At 35.9% G+C, this 19,839-nt stretch overlaps 1 protein-coding gene across 1 annotated transcript in view; it reads right to left on the bottom strand.

Moving 5' to 3' along the window:
• The window catches only part of USH2A (usherin), an 843,890-nt gene that overhangs the window by 464,045 nt on the left and 360,006 nt on the right, over positions 1-19,839 (bottom strand). Inside the window, exons 23-27 of the mRNA XM_031015607.3 lie at positions 17,346-17,476; positions 9,277-9,403; positions 6,982-7,083; positions 4,958-5,137; positions 3,720-3,850 (exon numbers count right to left, since the gene is read on the bottom strand). Of these exons, the coding sequence (XP_030871467.3) occupies positions 3,720-3,850; positions 4,958-5,137; positions 6,982-7,083; positions 9,277-9,403; positions 17,346-17,476 (671 nt within the window). The remainder of the gene's footprint in view (positions 1-3,719; positions 3,851-4,957; positions 5,138-6,981; positions 7,084-9,276; positions 9,404-17,345; positions 17,477-19,839) is intronic.

Below are 19,839 nucleotides of genomic sequence, written 5' to 3' on the forward strand. Positions count from 1 at the left end.
CAGGAAATGCGTTAGGAAATCCATTTAATTGTGAAAACATATTGAGAGTCATTAAAATAAGGATAATGATGATGCTGATGAAAGAGAAGACTCGATCTTAGAAGTATTTGTAAAAGCAACTCATTAGGACCTGGTAAAAAAGGTAAATGAGTTAGATGAATTAAAAAGAAATTAAGAACACATCTCATCTTTTTTGGGTAACTAGGAGGGTGTTCTGCCATCATCACGTTATGAAAAGCATTTGAAAGAAAGGCTGACTGTTGTTGTTGACAAGCAGGGGGGGAGGTGAGTTCATTTTAAATATATTGAGTTTGAAATGCCTATAAAACATCCAGATGAAACTCTTTTTGAGGAAGTCAAACATAAAGATACGCAGTTTGGGGATGGCCCAGCAAAAAGGAGAAAATACATGACAAAATAAATAAGATTATTCAGTGAGTGTAAAAAGACTGAGAGAAAAGGGAAAAGATTAGTGTCCTCAGCAAGACCAATGTTTTAAGGGGACAGCATAGTAGAAAATAGTTCTTTTAAGTGACAATGATCTTCTTAAAGAAGCTAAGAGAACTTAATGAAATCAGGAGAAACTAGTATTTTGGAAAATCAGTAGGGAAGAATAAGAAAAAAACAGAGAATGACAGAAAAAGGACAAATAATATAAGAAATAAAAATCATTGGGCTAGGAAATGTGGGGGTCATTGACCACTTTAGAAAAGTGATTTTGTAGAAAGGTGTGGTAGGGGCAGGAACCTAACGTACAGTCATTTTAGGGACTGAAGTGAGATGAAAAAGTGGCAATAACAAAAGTAACCACTTTCAATGCACTTGACCATGAAGGTAAGGAAAAGTACAGTGGAGGAGGCTTCACAGACAAAAGAAAAAACACTAAGGAAAATAAATTTCAATCATTCCATATATTGAGGGAAAAGAGCCAACTGAGAGGGAACAGTTGAACATACAAAGAGGGGAGACTGTAGAACAAGTTCTTACAGAAGAAGGGATAGAATCTAGGATGACGGTAGACATATTTTCTTTGGTTGTAAGCATGGTAATTGTTCATTTGTTCCCCTGAGTCGGTAGAGAGTGAAATCTGGCTTGGCTCAAATACGGTCAAGTTGATAGATAGAGAGACTGAAAGTTGAATATGCATGCTTGTTTTTATCAGGAGAGTGTGAGACTACCTGAAGACATTCAGGTTATAGTGTTTCTAGATCCTAAGATTATTTTTCTTTCACTTTCTATATCTAAAATATATTAGAAAATCCTGTAAACAATAGATATTGTTTAATAAAAGAATTGGAGAGCTCAAAACAAGTTCTCATACCCGTATTAGTTTTCCTATAGTGTTTAGCAATCTAGCTACTAGAACTGAAAAGCGAGGTGGCTGGACTGATGGATCAAGGTTTGTGAAGCCCAATACAAGACACAAGATCAGGGTATTGGTAGAAATATGGTTGAAGAAATACATTATAGTGGCTCAGGTAAGGAGCAAGTAAGTTAACTAGAAAGTGGGCTAATAGCCAATGGTGTCAATGCGTTGGTGAACTTAATGAGAGAGACTGAGAGAGCTAGAGGGATATGAGGTTATATTTTGAGATTCAAGGTTTCAGCAATGGAAACATTCTGAGTTTATCAAGTTCCAGGGGATAACCATGCATATTGACGTAAGTCAGTATAATAGAAAGAGTTGTTGAGGGGTAATCTGGGAGCAGCCTCAGTCCTCAGATATGGCAGACTGTAATGTTAAGTTTTATGAATGACTGCTTCCTTTCAGTTGCATGGAAAGTGTTAAAAGAAAGCCAAGCACATAATAGGTACTCAGTATATATTTATCTAAGTGTATTGATTTTTTTTTGTTTTGTTTGTTTTGAGACAGAGCTCTCTTGCCCAGGCTGGAGTGCAGAGGTGCAATCACAGGTCACTGCAGCCTTCGACTCCCAGTCTTCAGCAATCATCTTGCCTCAGCCTCCTGAGTAGCTGGAACTAGCCACAGTGTCTGGCTAACTTTTTATTTTTATTTTTATTTTCATAGAAAAAGGGTCTCACTATATTGCCCAGGCTGGTCTCAAACTACTGGCCTCTAGCTATCCTCCTATAGTCCCAGGCCTCTAAAAGTGCTGGAATTATAGGGGCGAGCCACTGCACCCAGCCTTAATTTTTTAATTTTTTTTTTTTAGTAAGAGTTACTTAAAGTTAACAGTATTATTTAATACAGTAACAAAGCAATGAATAGAGGAAGGTGGAGGGTGGAAGCGTGGCATAGTAGGGCATATAGACCTCCAGCGCAGGCATATGGTCCTCAAGAGGAGGAGCCAAATGGTAAACATCTTTGTATCCTCCACAGTGTATGCACATGTAGATGACTCAACGATGCTCAGTGAAGGTCACCACAGCATGAGCTCATTCACATGTTCACTCATTCATTTATGCAACAATATTGATTAACATGATAATTGCTAAGGCTTAGGCACTGAAGATACAACTATAAAGAAGAGTACCAAGGTCCTTAGATTCATAGACATTACGTTTCAGAGAAGATTCATAGACATTACGTTTCAGAGAAGATTCATAGACATTACGTTTCAGAGAAAGAAGCCAATAATACACAAGAGGACAAACAAATATTTAAAGAAGCAGAAATTTTAATAAATACTATGAAGGGATAAATTTCCATTTCCCTTCTTAGCAATATTGGCATTGTATATGCTAGGAATGTAAAAAAAAAAAAAAAAAAAAAGAAAAAGAAAAAGAAAGTATCTTAGACTCTTAAAAACCAAGACTTGTATTTGTCTATTTGCCTAGAAATCAAGAATCTAAGGGTAAGATGTTCATATTTTTCTCCTGTTTCTATGCTAGTTCTTTAAAACAACTTTTAAGAATTAAAATTTTAATAACGTATTTAACAGTGGTATCAAACTAATGATTAAAGACAAGGAAAAGCAGTTACAGTTGCCCATTGTATTTAGAGAAATGTATAAAAATGTGTATAGCAGTCTTATTCATTGAAGCAAAACATGGGAACAACCAATACATCATTGGTAAGAGAAGAGAAATACTACACAGCCAAGAAAATGTATACCTATGTGGACACATAAATGACTCAGAAACAGTGTTGAGTGCTAAAGAGAGAGTATAAAACCAATTTTATAAATTTCAAAAGAAAGAATTTGTGGGCATTCTTTAGGTGTTCAAACTATAAAAATGCATGTGAATAACAAATACAAAATTCTGATTACCTATGACATCTGAAAGGAGATGGAAACAAGATAGGAAAGACTTTATAGATAGACCAAAAATGATAATATTTAGTTATCAGGCGTGGTGGTAGGTCCAGGAGTGTTCACTATATTATTATACTTGATTATCTATATGTCATATGAAAAATATATAATATATATGCTTTCAAAACTCATATCAAAAGATAATGAGGGAAATAGTGTGTTTCATATCTTAAGATACTAAATTGAATTTTCTTAATTCCTTATATCTAGTCTGTTTTCTTAAAATTATAATTGATACAATTGTCATCTTAAAAAATTACTAGGATAATAAAATACAAAATGTTTCACAGGACTTCAAAACTAAAAATGACCAGGAAAAAAAACGAACAAATGTGAATTTGTAAAGAAATCCCAATTAAGTGTAATGCCAACACATGGTTTATTTATTTTAAAGTTGGGTCCTATATTTTAAAGTAATTTTAATCAAATTAATTCACATACAGCAAGAAAATCAGGTCCATCTTTGTTATAAACGAAAAGAAGCAATCCATTTAATTGGTCAGTTCTGAACTTAAAGGAAATCTCAAAGTTCATTCCACCATGAAACATATATGGATGAAGTTCCAGGAACCCTTTAAAGATAAAAATATGTACATATTAGCATGTGTAATACAATATTGCCAGCATTGTAAGGGTGCTAAGAAACTCTAGGACACAGTCTGCCACTGAGTAAATCTCACAAAAGAAGATGCAAATCAATGTTAAGAAATTCCTTTTGTAATTGTACAGAAGTGACAGAAAGACCTTGATATACTAAGAAAGACTTTGATATATATTATACTTTTTAACAGGAAGAAATTTGCTCTCTAAATCATGTGTTGTCTGTATCATGTAAGATTATTACTGTTTCAGATAAATATTAACAATAAGTAGTTTGCATTGACTAAAAGAAACTCAGAATGACCTTGATGAAAACAGAATAAAAAATGTGCAGAATATATTATTAATATCATATGCCTTTTTGTGCTGAAGGCAGTTTAAGCAACTTAATAACCAACCAACTTAGCTATAAATATAGGAGGCAGTGATGGGCTTTTATTTGATGAACAAGCCAGGTGCACCAAGCCACCATCATCCCTCTCCCCTTCCCCTGGGTGGAAGTCTCTGCTCTGATCAGGCAGAGACTCAGTGTGCATGTCAGGGGTGAGCTACAGACACTTACACCTCCCCTTTCATTGTAGCCTTTTGAGCAATGGCAGGGATGGTGGTTCTAGTCTCCAGCTCTCTCTCAATGGCCTACTTAACCCATTACCTAGCTGAGAATTAATTAAGAACATTGTTCTCCTATATAATGAGATAAATAGGTATTTGTGGATTAACCTAGTAAACAAAACTCTTTGAAACATCTTTCTGAGTGCATTCTAAGTACACCTCTCTAACTGCATTCTAGTTTCCAAACAACTGATTTGCAAATGGACATTGGTGATGCTAACATATGTAAATCAAGAACTGCATGGGTTACCAGAGATATCATACATGGATGTATAATTATGAGTCTTATAATTTATATTGCATATTCAGATGTCAAGAATATATTTGTGTGTGCCATTGGAATAACTAAGTATTTCTGTGATACTAGGTTCAAATGAGATCAAGTTAATCAAACAGGAGAGATTAAATTATACAAAGGGTAGAACATAGATTTTAAGTGAACACTCATGTCTTTTTTAGAGCATTACCTGCTCCTAGGAACTGAGCTCCCTCATTTAATGAAGCGGGACATCCCTCCCAGCTGTTATACACGTTGATTTGTTCTTCAGAACTCTGCCAATCCAGAGGTTCCCAAATAGCTGACGGATTGTAATTCTTCATAAAATGTACATCCTTGAGACAGCCCACAAAACCTTTTTGGATTATCTCTGCAGGAGTTTATAGATATCAAGAAATATATATTTTGAAAGATTATTTTCAAGCAATTAATTTTATGTGCCATTAAAGTCAAAGAAATAGGCACTAGCTCTCACTACCTATTTACTGCAAGCCTCTTAATGATTCACGTAAACACCACACCATCAGCTATAGTAAATGATAGCAATTATAATGTTTAGTGCTGGTTCAAACCCATCATATCTGCAGAAACAGATGTTTACGCAGAAACCTTCGTTTTGCAGTAGCAAGAATATTGCCTTTTCAACTAACACAGAAAATTCATCTGCCACTAGCCTCAAAAATAAAGTACTATAACTTTAAAAGTTAGATTGGAAGGGAGTGTTTCTATTTAATATATAGTTTATAGTTTAGATTCCTCATCTATGAACCAGTCTGTTACTGAAGTAAATCAATAATTTGGCTTCATATTTTGGGAAATGTATATAGTGTTGATCTTGAATGTGGAACTCTCCAGACCAGGTAGAGGTGGGTTTATAAAGACAGTGAATAGGGTGATAACAGAAGGTTGAGAGAGAAAAATGTGCAAATGAGAGAATTAGAGAAAAAGCAAGAAAAAAAAATCAAGAGGAGGAGAAGGTACACCGAGGTCGAATTTCACACAGCCACCTCCTTTCCTATGGGGGCAAAGCTTAGTTTTCAGCTTTGAGTTTATGAGAGTTTTATAAGGCCAATTTACATAGACAAAGTAAAATTGTTTATTCATAATGGAGATGTGTCCTCTACAGGAAGGGTACTTAGTATCAGGGTATTCTCTCCTAGTACCTGAAGATACTATTTCCCAGAGGGGCAAAAAACAAAGGCTGTGTGTGTGTGTGTGTGTGTGTGTGTGTGTGTGTGTGTGTGTATGTTTTAGAGGGACTTCTCTATCAGTCTCAAGTAGTTGAATGAAAACCCTCTCTAATCTAGAGACATTTCTGAGGAGGTAACTATAATCAGCCTTGAGGATTCAATTATATCCTTCTCCTAAATTTGATGAACACTTTCTATTCCTTTTGATCTTCATCATGATTCCCTGAAGACTGAAACCCATGAACAAATTATACTTATCTGGGTTCTAGCTTATTTGTAATATTTATGTAGTTATATTTTAACTTCCTGGGAGAGACTTGGGAGGCACCCTGTGATTCTTAATGAGGACTCGGGAAACAATCCTAGAATATTAGCATTGCGTTTGAAGGGTGATTTTTTTCCTATCTAAGGTTAATTCCATTCATGTTCATTTTAATTAGTTTCATTTTAGAATATGTTCTTGTGCTCTTGTTCTAAAAATATGAGAATCACTTTGTCTATAGCTCAATTATAGCACTTATGGCATTAGGTTGGAATTGTCTGTTTATATGCCTGTGACCTCTATTGTGATAAAGACCACATTTTATTCATCTATGAATATCTAGGGATTGGTTTAGTGCCTATCACATAGTATTCAGGGAATGTTCTTCACCCTATTTAGAGTATAAATCAAGCTCGTAGTTTTCCATTTCTGTGTTGTTTCACATTCAATTTAAAATCTTAGAAAAAACTATGCATAGGTCCTAAAATAACATACCTTTGACTGAAATTATTATAATTCATTTCAGCAAAAGTTTTAATGAATTCCTTTTATATATCAAGAACCGAGTACTAACAATATAAATACAAGTCATATGGAATACATGGTTCCTTTAAAAAAGAGACCTAAAGGAAATTTTTGGCACATTAATATAGAAAATATAGCATGAGGTAGAACATAATACTTATTCTTACTTTAAAATAATGTAAACAGGTTCTATTCTAAGTTTGGATGACAACATATAATATAACTTACTAAACTCACCAGGATCCTTCCTGAGGATGGTATAACTTCGCGGCAGCCCTCCCAGAAAGACTCCTGTGTTATCTCCAATAACAGTACTACCATTCAGGATGGCAGAGGAACCTAGAGAAGAGGAGATGAGAAATAGACCTTCACCAGGATACTCTAGTTTTACTAGCTCAGCAAATAATAAAATCCTTCACCAGCTTTTGGGATACCACTCTCTTGGTTTTCCTCTCTCCTCATTGCCTGTTCATTACTTTTCTTCACTGGCTCTTCCTCACCATCCCAGCATCATGATGTTGGAATGATCCAGACCGCCTGCCTCTCAGGCCTCTTTGTTTCTCTACCCATAGGGACCCCCTAAGTACTCTAGACGGATGAATAGTGGTCTGGGTTCCAGTACGAACTGCCAGGGCCAAAGGCCAGGGGAACCTGGGTCTCTGACTGTGTGGCATAACAATGGAAATCCCTGTTCATATTTCTAATGCCCACCTTCTTTGAGAGGAGAGGCAAAGTTATTTGTGTTTGTTTTTCCAGAGCCCAATCCACTCCAATTATCCCTACTTACATCTGTTCCCTTGGCTTTCAATACCAACCTTTGCTGGAAATTCTGACTTCAGAACTCAGACTTGTTTCTTGAGCAGCCTGCCTGATATCTCCCCGTGGGTGTCTCAGAAATCTCAGCCTTAACATGTTCACAACTGAACTTTGAACGTCTCTCCCCAAACCTGCTTCTCCCACAGTTGTGCACTCCCTGGTTTTGGCAGCTACATTCTTCCAGTTGCCTGAGACCCAAACCTGACAGGCTTGCTCGACATTAAGGGCCAGTAAACTCTGTCAAAGGCCAGATAGTGTCTTTGTAGACTATTCAGACTCAAGCAGCCATAGATAATACGTAAATGAATGGGTGTAGTTGTGCTCCAATAAAACTTTATAAAAACAGGCATGAGCTAGATTTAGCCCGTGGTGATAGTTTACCAACCCCTATTCTGCCTCAATCTCATCACCAAATCCTGTTAATTTGACATTCACAGTATAACCAGAATCTGAATACTTCTTATTATATCTTCAATTATCACCCTGGTTCAGGTCTCCATGATTTCTTGTCTGAATTATTACAGAGTTATTGCAGAAGCCTATTAACTGATCTCCATGCCTTCACCCTCATTCCCCTTAAAATTTATTCTCAGCAGAGCAGCTAGTGTGATCCTTTTAAAGAAAGCAGTCATATTATGTCATTCTTCCCTCAAAATCCTTCAACAGTTTCCTTCTTTCAAAGTAAAAGCCCACAAGGTCCCATATAATCTGATCCCTAATGGCCTCTGTGACCTTATGTCATGTCATTAGCTCTTTCACACCCTCTTTCCCACACTGGCCTTCTTGTTGGTCCTTGACATGCCACATGTAGTGTGCTCTCACTTCAGGGCCCTGATACTTGCTGTCCTCGCAACCCAAAGCATCCTCTTCCTGGATATTTACATGGTTTCCCCTTTGTCCCTTCAGGTCTCTGCTCAAATGTCACCTCATCAGAGAGAACTTTCTTAACACACACACGCACATACACACACAACTTTCCCTCTCATCTGGCTTTTTCATTCTCAGAATTTATCACCACTTGATATTTGTTTAAATTTATTTATTCTGTATTTTGCTGCCCCATTCCTCCCATAAAATGTAAGTTTTACAGTATTCTCTTTGCTCCTTGTATCCAGAGTGCCTAGAACAATACCTGGAACATAATAGGTACTGATTAAAATTAGATATTTCCTGAATAATTTAATAAAAGCCTGCATCATTATACAGGTACAGTGATCATGTTATAATTACATAAATGTGGCAGATAGGGTAGGCTGGAGCAAAAACTAAACTTAAATGTGAAAAAACAGGATGTGTGTCCCAAGAATGCTTCCTCTCAACTGTGTAAGTTAGGAAAAAATATTTACTTTTTTCTCAGCCTTGGTTTCCTCATCTCCAAATGCAGACAAAAACTGCTTTCCTCTACTGTATGTGTTTTTTGGAAGTCAAAAGTAACATGACAGAACATAACTAAAGGTCCACATGAATTGTAAAGAACTGTAAAAGACATAGGTGACTTCATTGTTATTTTTTTCTTTACCAAAGACCTTCATGGATGAAAAACTGGTTGCCAGACTTCATCCTTTTAGGAGTATCCCAAAGGCAAATTCAACAGCAATATATATGGAATTGAGTAGAAATTATGGTGAAATAAGAATGTAGGAATATAAACAACAGAAAAGTATGGCAACACCAACATATCAACAGGGCTATTTATACATATCAAAAAGTACTTACCTGTATATATCCCATCCAGAGTGATTTGGCCAAAAGCCTGATGCCTAATAGCAATTATTTCATGCCATTTTCCATCACTATATTGTTTGCCATGATCATTAGTTGTAGTTACTTCCACTGGTGACCCCTTAAGGGAATGAATGAATAAATAAATGTTTATACATGCATATCTACAAATAAACACACACTTACATATTTGTTATAAACCAATTTACAAGTTTCAAGATTATGATCCTGATACAAGCATGCATACATTTCAAACAGAACTCAAAATTAAAGCTGATGTCTAGCATCATTCTGGCTTTCCTGTGATGTATTAATACTTCCCTGTGCACCACAGTGTACAGATCGGTAAAGGTCTCATCTTTGCAGTAAGAATTTCTTACAAAGCCACTTGCATTTTCTGATGAATATAGCTATTCATCAGAAGGGTAAAGAATTTTCTATTCTAAAATTTTAGACTTTATGTTTCATGGCATAAATATGAAAAAGAACAGAAGAATTTAAAACTCATAAAATACCACTCAAAATGAGTTCTGAAGATAGAGAGATGTCAGACGAGTCACTCTTATCTTCATAAAATTATCAATAACAAATGGGAATGACATTCACCTTAAAAACTAGCCAGTTGTGATACATTAAACATAAGGGTGGAGTTAAATGTAGTACACAATGCTTTGTAGTTAAAATCCAATAATTATAGTTCTGGCTAAGGTAATCATACAACAGTTAAAAACATGTTCCTAAGTGACAAGACATAGGAAATGGCAGATATTAAGAACAGAGTTTAGCAAATAGGAGGTAAGAATTAAAAAAAAACTGAGAAAGAGAAATAGAAGAAACACCTGCCATCTCACTACTTTCGAGAAAAGTAAACAATTTTCCAGTATGTTATAGTAGCCTTGGTTACCTATAGTAACATTTTCTGTGTTAAGTGAATAAGACTAAGTGAAAGATATCCCAACTTTGTCACCAACAGCTACTAGTACTACTATTAAATAAAAATAAAAAAGAAATTACTCTACAACTTCTAAATGGGAATGAATTTTCTTCTTAATAAAGTTGATTTACTTAACAAGAATAAAGCTCATTCTAATAAAATCTTTAAAAATTAAAAAAATAAGATTGGGTAAAATATTACCAAAACACTTAATTACCAGAAAATTTCACCAAACTCTAATAATTTTGCTGTGCTGTTTTTTTCAAAAAGAGAAAACAGATAATTGTTTGATGTAATGGTGCTGAAGATGTATATTGAAAAACATACAATGTTAATCGTACCATCTTTAGTATGATTTCTGTTTATCTTTCTCTGAAATGGCTTCAGTGATACAACATGTCCACTCTACACATTTAATTGGCTCCTGTCGGGCCTCATAAAGAGCTTGACAACATGTATGACATACAGAATTTCATGTTACCAAAGGAAAAAAAAAAGCTTTTAATTTCCCATGAGTATGAGTGGGTTGTCTCTCACATGGACAATATCCCAACTTTTACAGACAACTCCATCAGCTAGAAACATGACCATCTGGCAAGTTCTAGTCTTCGTATTCTTGTAGGTTGACTTTCCTTATATCTGTTTTGTCTACACACCCTTTTATTTTCTTCAACCCTATTTCAACATTTTAATATTTTACAAACACACATTTCATTATCATAGTTTAATAATTAAAACCAGAACTGGTGTCGTGCCCAATTAATGTGCCCTGGTAGCATGCCCATTAGTTTTTCCATTAGTGAATTCAACAATACTAATGGGATTACTAGCATGGGATGCTAATTGGGCGTGACATAAGAAACTGGCTTACTTCTTAGCATACCCTTGCTAATGATGAAATTAATGAGCATTTTATTAAATGCTGTCTCATCAAAGTGTACTTAGTTAGCGTTAAAATTGTTACAAACGATGCTGCATTCTAAAGATCAGGTGTCTGAGTAAGTGGTTCTTCATATTTTGTTTGGCAACAATCTGAAGCATTAATAGTTCTCTACATCAGAAATCACATTTATTGGAGACAAATTCAAGTACATTACCTACAGCCTCAGCATGACAAACTCACTTTATACTTACAGCAATTTAGAATATCATTTTTTGAAGATTATTTTAAGATTACTTCCCCCCATCAATGTTGAAAGAACAATTCTGTGATGACTTCTGGTGTCATATTATGCATGTTGTTCTTTCTATTTGGAACATATCGGACACATTCAATAGATGCTATTCAGAATTGTTTTAAAGCTTTCATTTTCACAGCTTCCTTCCAAGTAAGCCCAGAATATGATGTGAATTTCCTGTTAATGTCACTAAACACAGAATATTTAAGGGATAAACATAGACCATTACTGGTCACTAAAATATTATCTGATCAAGTATATTCAAAATTGAATTTAATTAAGTGAAGAATGGGAAAATTATAGAAAATTGTTGGAGATAACAACAAAAACCGTAATTAAAAGTTGTAGTTAACTTTTCGTTATTGTATCTTTTAACAATGGCAAGTCCCCAGTTTGTAATATACAAACACATTTCCAATTTTATGTACTATGAAGAATCTCCCTTTCCCTAAACATTTATTCAATAGAATGCTTTGGATAGTTGGATGACACACCAAATACATTTTTATATCTATAGCCTCTACGTTGTATTAAATTGTTATGTAAGGAATTTAATACTCAATTTTATTAAGATATTTTAAAAAGAGCAAAGTACACAATGACTTCAAGTTATTTTATAAATGTGTGCTAGATAACTACTTTAAAATTCCTTGAAATACTCTTCATAATTCAAAATTTGGCTATTTTGAATGAATTCAGTAAAAACAATTTAAAAATAAGCATCTCGTTTTTTTCCTGATAAAAATCAATTATCTGAAAAACAGACAAATTTGAACAAGGCTGGGCATGGTGCCTCATGTCTGTAATCCTAGCACTTTGAGAGGCCAAGGTGGGAGGATTGCTTGAGGCCAGGAGTTCGAGACCAACCTGAGCAAAACAGCAAGACTTTTTCTCTAATTTTTTCAAAATAAAAAAAATAAACAACACAAAATATCTGTGTAATCATTACAAAGCTAGACGTTGTAAACCAGAAAAATGGATAATTTTCTTCAGTTATGAGTAGTAGTATCTTACCAACAGTTATTCAGTCAATCAGCCAGGTAATATGTCAATGGTCATTTATTTACTGAGCATCTACTATGTTCCAAAGACTATTCTAAGTCCTGAGGAAGTACCTGTGGGCAAAAGATTCATAGACTTTGCCCTCACTGGATCATACAGTCTGATAAGACAGACACACTAAGTACATAATTACTTGTGTGATGAGGATAAAAAGTATTCACTAGATAATCTCGTCCTCATTTAAAGATTAAAGGAGAAAAACTGACTTAAAGTGGTACCCAAAGTATTTAAAATATAAATAAATGTAATGCCAATAGAAGGCATATGAAATAAACTTCTATACTTTTTAAAACCCAGAGTAGCTCTAACTTCATACAAGAAGCTGCATTGATATTACTTTGGAAAAAGAGAGCAAATAAGAGAAGAGTATTCAAAATTTTCACCATCCCTCAGTTTTAACACTTCTTTGTCTAAAAATGAGTGGGGCTTTCATTATAAATTTAGAAAATATGTTTAGTACCTGTTTTAGAGTATAAATTCATTGGAAGTAAGGAAGGACACAGTCCTTGCTAGCATGAGCTCATTGTTTCATATATAGATAGCATCATGACCTGTGAGCACATAGTGTAATGCATCTGATTACATTTTCTCAGCTAGATCCTAAGGCCATCCTGCTCAACCCATATCTTGTATTTTAAAAAATAATTGTCACTTTCCTGAAAACTCAAGCAGTTTTACCTTATGGAGAGATGATTTCAGATAAAAATTGACTTACTAGACATCATTAAACCTTCCTCACTCCCTTTAGACCCCAACTTGGCTTTAACAATTTTTTTTTTTTTTTTTGAGACAGGGTCTCGCTCTGTCACCCAGGTTGAAGTGCAGTGGCTCAGTCTCGGCTCACTGTAACTTCTGCCTCCCGGGTTCAAGCAATTCTCTGCCTCAGTCTCCTGAGTAGCGGGGATTACAGGCACCTGCCACCACGCCCAGCTAAGTTTTGTATTTTTAGTAGAAACGGGGTTTCACCATCTTAGCCAGGCTGGTCTTGAACTTCTGACCTTGTGATCCACCCGCCTCAGCCTCCCAAAGTGCTAGGATTACAGGCATGAGCCACCACGCCCAGTGGCTTTAACAATTTTATTAATACTTGGCTGGCACCTGCGGACTATGTATACAGCTTAGGGTTTGGCTATACAGGGTAGGGACAGAGCAACTGGGAAAACTAATAGCAGTGACGAGTACTCTAAGCAATTGTGTGAATGAGAAGGGTAAGGGGGCGGAAATGATGGGCAATGCCCTGTGAATGTTTCCCTGAATTCTGTTACCACGCTTTGCACCAGCCTGTCCAGGTGATCACCGTAAAGGATATAAAAACAACTAGACCTGCCAGATGAGTTTCCTGGCAGCCATTCTCCGTTAAGCAGTTTGACCCCTTTACCCTCCTATCCTACAGAGTCTTAAGGTATCGCATCCTTTAGAAATAGCAACACCACATGTCAAAAGAGACGGCAGTCATGCTTCAGACTTGGGGAAATCATTTTTGGATTAATTCTCCAATGACTGTCCCGTGTTTGGTAAGGGGGTGGCTATAAATACTCAAAATCTGTGATGAACAAACAACCAATGGCCAGAATTCCAATGAGTGTCATTCTGTTCATTTCTGTGTTCCCAGTGCATAACTGTGAAGTCCAATAAATTCTTAGCAAAGTTTCATTGAATAAAATAATTCAATGCTATTCAAATAATTGAATTCAGTGCTAGTTCTATCCCTAAACCACTCTATGACCCTAGTTAAGCCAGTTCATCTAAAGCAGGGATGAAAACAAAATCAACCTCAAGGGGCTACTTCAAGAATGAAATGAGATCATTAATTGGAACTCACTTTGTATACTTTAAAGCTCTATAAACAAGTGGTCCTGTGATTAGTTTTTTTTCCATCTGGCTTCTTCTTAAATATCTCCAGATACTAACAGGTTGAAGGGGAAAAAGCAGAGCCAGATTTTTCTTTCTCATTGACAGTCTTCTATTTTACTGTACTCTCCCCTTTCTTTTTCTGATTTTTGTTGATTTTTTAACTTAGCATTTGCTCTCCTTTTTAACCTTGTTAATTTGGATGTCCTGAAGAACACTTTATTAGTAGTAACTTATTTTTCTATAACATTTGAAATCAAACATTTGCCCTATTTATTTTATGAAAACAAAACATCAGTATAATCTATTCTCTTATTCCACCCACACCCGGCCACTAAGCTGGTATCTTCAGAACTTTTAATTCACTCATCTTTCCTCTCCTTCAATTCTTACTAATTTTAGCAACAAATGATTATTCACGTTTTTTTTCTTGCCCTTGCTATACTTCTCTTCTATTTCAAAGATTCTTATTTGGCACTGTAAAACAGAGTTCTAGTCACTCTATTATTAAATATTTAGGCATAACTTAATATTGCTAGATTTATTATTCACTGATGCTGCTTCTTTTTATATTTCTGACTCTGTTATTTTTCCTTTTGGCTAGATTACTTACTGAAATATTTCTTTCCAACCTGGTGCAGAGATGGATTTTTTTTTCTGAATTTATGGATATCAACAACCATCTTTCTTTCATGTTGAAAAGCAGTATAGCATTGTAGCTAAAATCATGGTCTTTGGAGCTCGATTGCTTGTGTTTATAACCTGGCTTGGTCACTTATTAGTGTTGTGACTTGGGGAAAACTAACTTACCTGTGGCCCAGATTCCTCACCTGTAAAATGGGAATATGAAGAGTATCTACCTCACAGAGTTGTTGAAAAGTTCAAATGAGTTTATGTCCGTGTGTAGGTGTGTGTGTGTGTGTATAGGAATATGTGTGTATGTAAGTGTACAAACTGATGTATAGAGAGACCACTTAGAATAATGCCTGGCACAAAGAGGTCTCATAGAAGTATTAGCTTTGCTTAATCTTGACAGGAAATTGATGAGTCTTTTCAATGGATTTATACTAAATTCCCTCTTAAATCAGATATTTTCTCCTATTTTTTGTTTCATCATTTTATGTTAGCCCTCTTTTTCTTGAGCATGTGCTTTTTGTTCTCCTTCTGATTCACTTAGTGACAGTAGTAGTATCTATCTTTCTTGTTTTTGTCACATTTTTATGTATTTTGAGAGATTTCTTCAACTTAATCTTCTGACCTACTAATCTGAGGCTCAAAGTGTCTTTCCTCTAATTAATCTACTTAAAGTTTTCAAAAAAAAAAAAATCTTCCATTATGTAATTGAATCAACTTCAGCTGATTTTTTTTTTAATATTTATTTTTATTTTTATTTTTTCAGTTGCCATCTGTCTTGCCTTCTGCGATAGCTGCTGCTTCTTCCTTTCCCTCTGGCTGCAGGATCTGCTTAGGTGTGATGCTATTTCCTTTTGCTTACTCACTGCCCACCTGCTGGCATCCTTTAAGAAGCTGCATTACTAGGGGACGCTCAGAAATCTTTGTGTCTGAGGACCTGCTGTGCACCAGCCAGGGAGTTAGCAGACCCCTGTCAAGTCATGAGGAGGGAGCCTTTCTGTCCCTGGTCCTTCAAGTGGCCACTGTGTGGCTCTCCCAGCTTCATAAGGCAGGAGGACTTTGGCCTGCTTTTTGAGTCTGGCAGGGTCCTCAGATACACTTGGTACAATAGGCCCTGCCTTTTCTCTCTAAGGTCAATGGATCTCCAGGGTTCATGAGGCTGAGATCCTCAGTCAGATCACTCAGTCCATGATCCTAGACGCAACTTGGATACAAAGGGTGAACGTTGTGTCTGCTTTACCAATCAAATGTAAAACATTTATTTGGCAAGCATAATGTGTGATTTAGATCATTAGTTTTAAGTTGAAGAACTGAGAAAATGGAAAGCTAATATATTTTACTTAGTCTTACTCATTTCTCAACTACTCACATGCCTAATACAATACCTAATATCAAATGCTCACTGATATTTGTTCAACTCAAGTGAAGACAACTGTTCAGTGCTTTCTCACTGCCCTTAGGAAAAATTCAGATTCTCACATTTGCTTACAATGTCTTAAATGACTTGGTTTCTACCCAGCTTTTCAATCTACCACCTTTCCCTTTGTCTCTGTTCCCAGCCATAAGAGATTCATCTCAGTGTACTGAATGTGCCATGTTCTCGTCCACCTCAGGCACTTAATATTTGCTATTTCCTTAATATTTGCTGCTCACTTTGCCTGGAAACTTTATGCTCAGCACCTTCCCAGGTGGAGATCAGAATCTCCCCTGTACTGCCCCACCTGAAATATACACCCTCAAATACAGACATATACTCTTGTCCTGACCAACTGTTCTTCATTGATTTGTATCTCAGTTAAATATCACATTTCCAGAGAAAACTGACAACTCAGAAAATAATTTATTTCTTTATTTTATGTTCCTATAATACATAGAATCCTAAATCTTTATTTTGATACAATTTATAATCATTTTAAATTGATTATTTTACTGTATCCTTTGCAGGGGCATGGTCATATTTAACTTTGAAACTATGGTAGTCTGCAACGCCCAGCACAATAGTACCCGATAGCCACTTAAATATTTGCTGGTGAAACAATGAAAAAAGAAAGACAGGGAAGGAAGAAAAGGGGACATGATCTTTTGCTACTAAGAAAAATAAAAATAGATCTCTTTAAATTTATTTAAAAGTTTTAATCTTCATTATAAGGTGGCATTTTGGTTGTTAAGCCCACAGATTCTCAGTCAGACCATGATGGTTTAAAAGTTAGCTCCGCTATTTTAGCTGAGGGCAAGTCACATTACTTTTGTAAGTTTCATTTTCTTGATTGGCAAAATGGGGATAATAATAGTACTTACCTTACAAGGTTTGAATGAAGATTCAGTGTGAAAACAGAAGCATTTACCTCAGTACCAGGCACCTACTAAATTCTTAAAAATATTAAAGTTTATGATTTCTCATTTACCTGAGGATCAAAAAGAAAATAAAGACGTCCCTTCTTCAACTGAAGTGCAAAATACTCTTCCTGATTGCCAGGTGATGCTGCAAAGACAATCAAACCTTCAGGCACTTTTGTTCGAAAGCTGGCCTTAATGCCTGGTAAGACAAGTGTGATCAGCAAATCAGTGCTGGGGTTTTGTTGATTCTTTCTGATAAATGTACATTTACTTTCATTATTATTTATGATGTAGTGAGTACAGTCAGGAAATTATACACAGCAATATACTCGCATGGTCTAGGCCATTTGGTTTTAAATATATCCCATTTTAAATGCCATTCAGTACTTGGAATCTTATGCCCACATTCCTGCTAATCAATATATAATGAACTTTAAATTTATGCAAAACTCATCAACCTAAAAAGACATATTGCCAACCCAAAATTGGATACTCAGAGTATCAATGTGAAAACATTATCAGAGAGTCATAAAAATAAATGGGTTTTTGACAAGAGTGAAAGAAACACAGAGGGTCTTGCTTAAAATATTTATGAAGTTTAAAGAATCGGTTCAGTAATAGAAGTTAATATTGGAAAGACTTGCCATGAAGTGGCCTATAGAGGTAATTTCCTGAAACACCACCCTATAACCAAATGGTTTGCAGCCTTCAGAATTTTGGGATCTTTACTGACCCTTCAGAGCACATACTAGCCCTGCATATCATAGGATATACAATGCTCTTTTCTCATAGAAATTTCCACAGCTTAGGAAGCAGGGGCAATATGCAACAACCCTATGAATGATGCCTTCTCCCTACCATTACATGGCCCCATCTCCAGCCCTATGAATGATGCCTCCCCCCTACCTTTACATGTCCCCATCTCCAGCCCTATGAATGATGCCTTCCCCCTACCATTACATGGCCCCATCTCCAGTCCTATGAATGATGCCTTCCCCCTACCATTACATGGCCCCATCTCCAGTCCTATGAATGATGCCTTCCCCCTACCATTACATGGCCCCATCTCCAGTCCTACCATTACATGGCCCCATCTCCACTCTACTCAGTATCCCACGTACTCAACACATACTGTGGAGCTCTTGCCCTGTATAAGGCTTTTTGCTTAATGTAGTAAAACTGGTAAGAGACACAATCTCTGTTTTCAAGGAATTTCCAGTTTAGTTGAAAATATTAAATGTATATGTCTCAACAAATTATCCTGTGAGAATCAAATAAGGGCTCAAGACCATATATGAAAATCAAATAACATCTCAAGAACACAATAGTGAATAATGAATGAATACTGATTTGAGTAAAAATAGTCAGGCAGGATAATAAAAATTTAAAGGAAGGAGATCTTCCTTCAGGCTGGGCTGGTAACCAAAAGCCCTACATAGGTGGGTGGTGGTTAACTGAGGTTCAGTAGACAGCAACTACCCCAGAAGCCATGTCTGAAGAGAAAAACTTTAGCTAGGATTTGAAGGCAGGAAAGCAGATATCATTTGGTGAACATTGGACTGTCGTTTTTTCAACATACATCTATGGAACACTAACATTTGTTGAATAGTACTCTGATACACAGCAAAGAAGAAAAACTAATAAGCCCATAACTGACGTTGAGTTCTAGTAGAGAAAAAAAACAATTAAAAAAAAATGTAATGCAATGTGATAAATGGTATAGGGATGTATACAAAATACCTGATTAAAAGAAATTGAGGACAGTTTTAGATAATATAGTACTTCAGCTTGTTTTCAGAGAATATGAAGGATTTGGCGGGAATTGTACAAAGTCCTAGAGGTATGGAAAGTTTGAGGAAGGCTGGTTGTGAGGGAGAGAGTTAGATAAATCTGGAGAAATAGGTGAGACCACATCTGTACAATCTGGCTTGAGAAGTTTGTATAGAAGACAAAGATGAAAAAGAATGCTGTGTTCTAAGTTATTTTTAGAGTACTATTCCTTTAGTCACAGCAAAGGTTAAGTTTAGGATACAAGCTTTAGACTTTCCAAGAAGGCAAATCAAATTTATCCTGGCCTTCTTGACTTCTGCATCTCCATCTTCTACATTTTATGCTCTTGGTCATTTTCAACAAACTTGTCCTAGTGATTTTTATATCTCATTGTTACACACTCTCTTCTTCTCTTACTCTGGCCTGCTTGAATGTTGTGTTCTTGCTGTCAGACTCAGGATGCGGTCCTTCCTGGCAACTCTTCCACTCCACAGAATAGAATTGTTTGCCCCAACAAATTGCTTTTCAGTAGTCAAACACACTTGGACTCCTGCTACTAGATGTATTGTTCTCTCTCATCTCCCCTAATAAGTGCACTGAAATGATTGAGCCACCCATTTGAAACTTATCCCATAAATTAATGGAAGAAATTAAAATTTGAGTGGAGAGCAGGAATAGGATTTTCAAAATTGAGACTAAGGCAACAAAATTCATGATGAAATGTAGGGAGGAGACGTAACTTAGCTACACAGAAAAGAGGTGAGTGCTGTGCTTTGGGAGAATAAGACAAGG

The sequence above is a fragment of the Gorilla gorilla genome, chromosome 1 (genome assembly GCF_029281585.2).
Source record: "Gorilla gorilla gorilla isolate KB3781 chromosome 1, NHGRI_mGorGor1-v2.1_pri, whole genome shotgun sequence".
Lineage (NCBI taxonomy): Eukaryota > Metazoa > Chordata > Mammalia > Primates > Hominidae > Gorilla > Gorilla gorilla.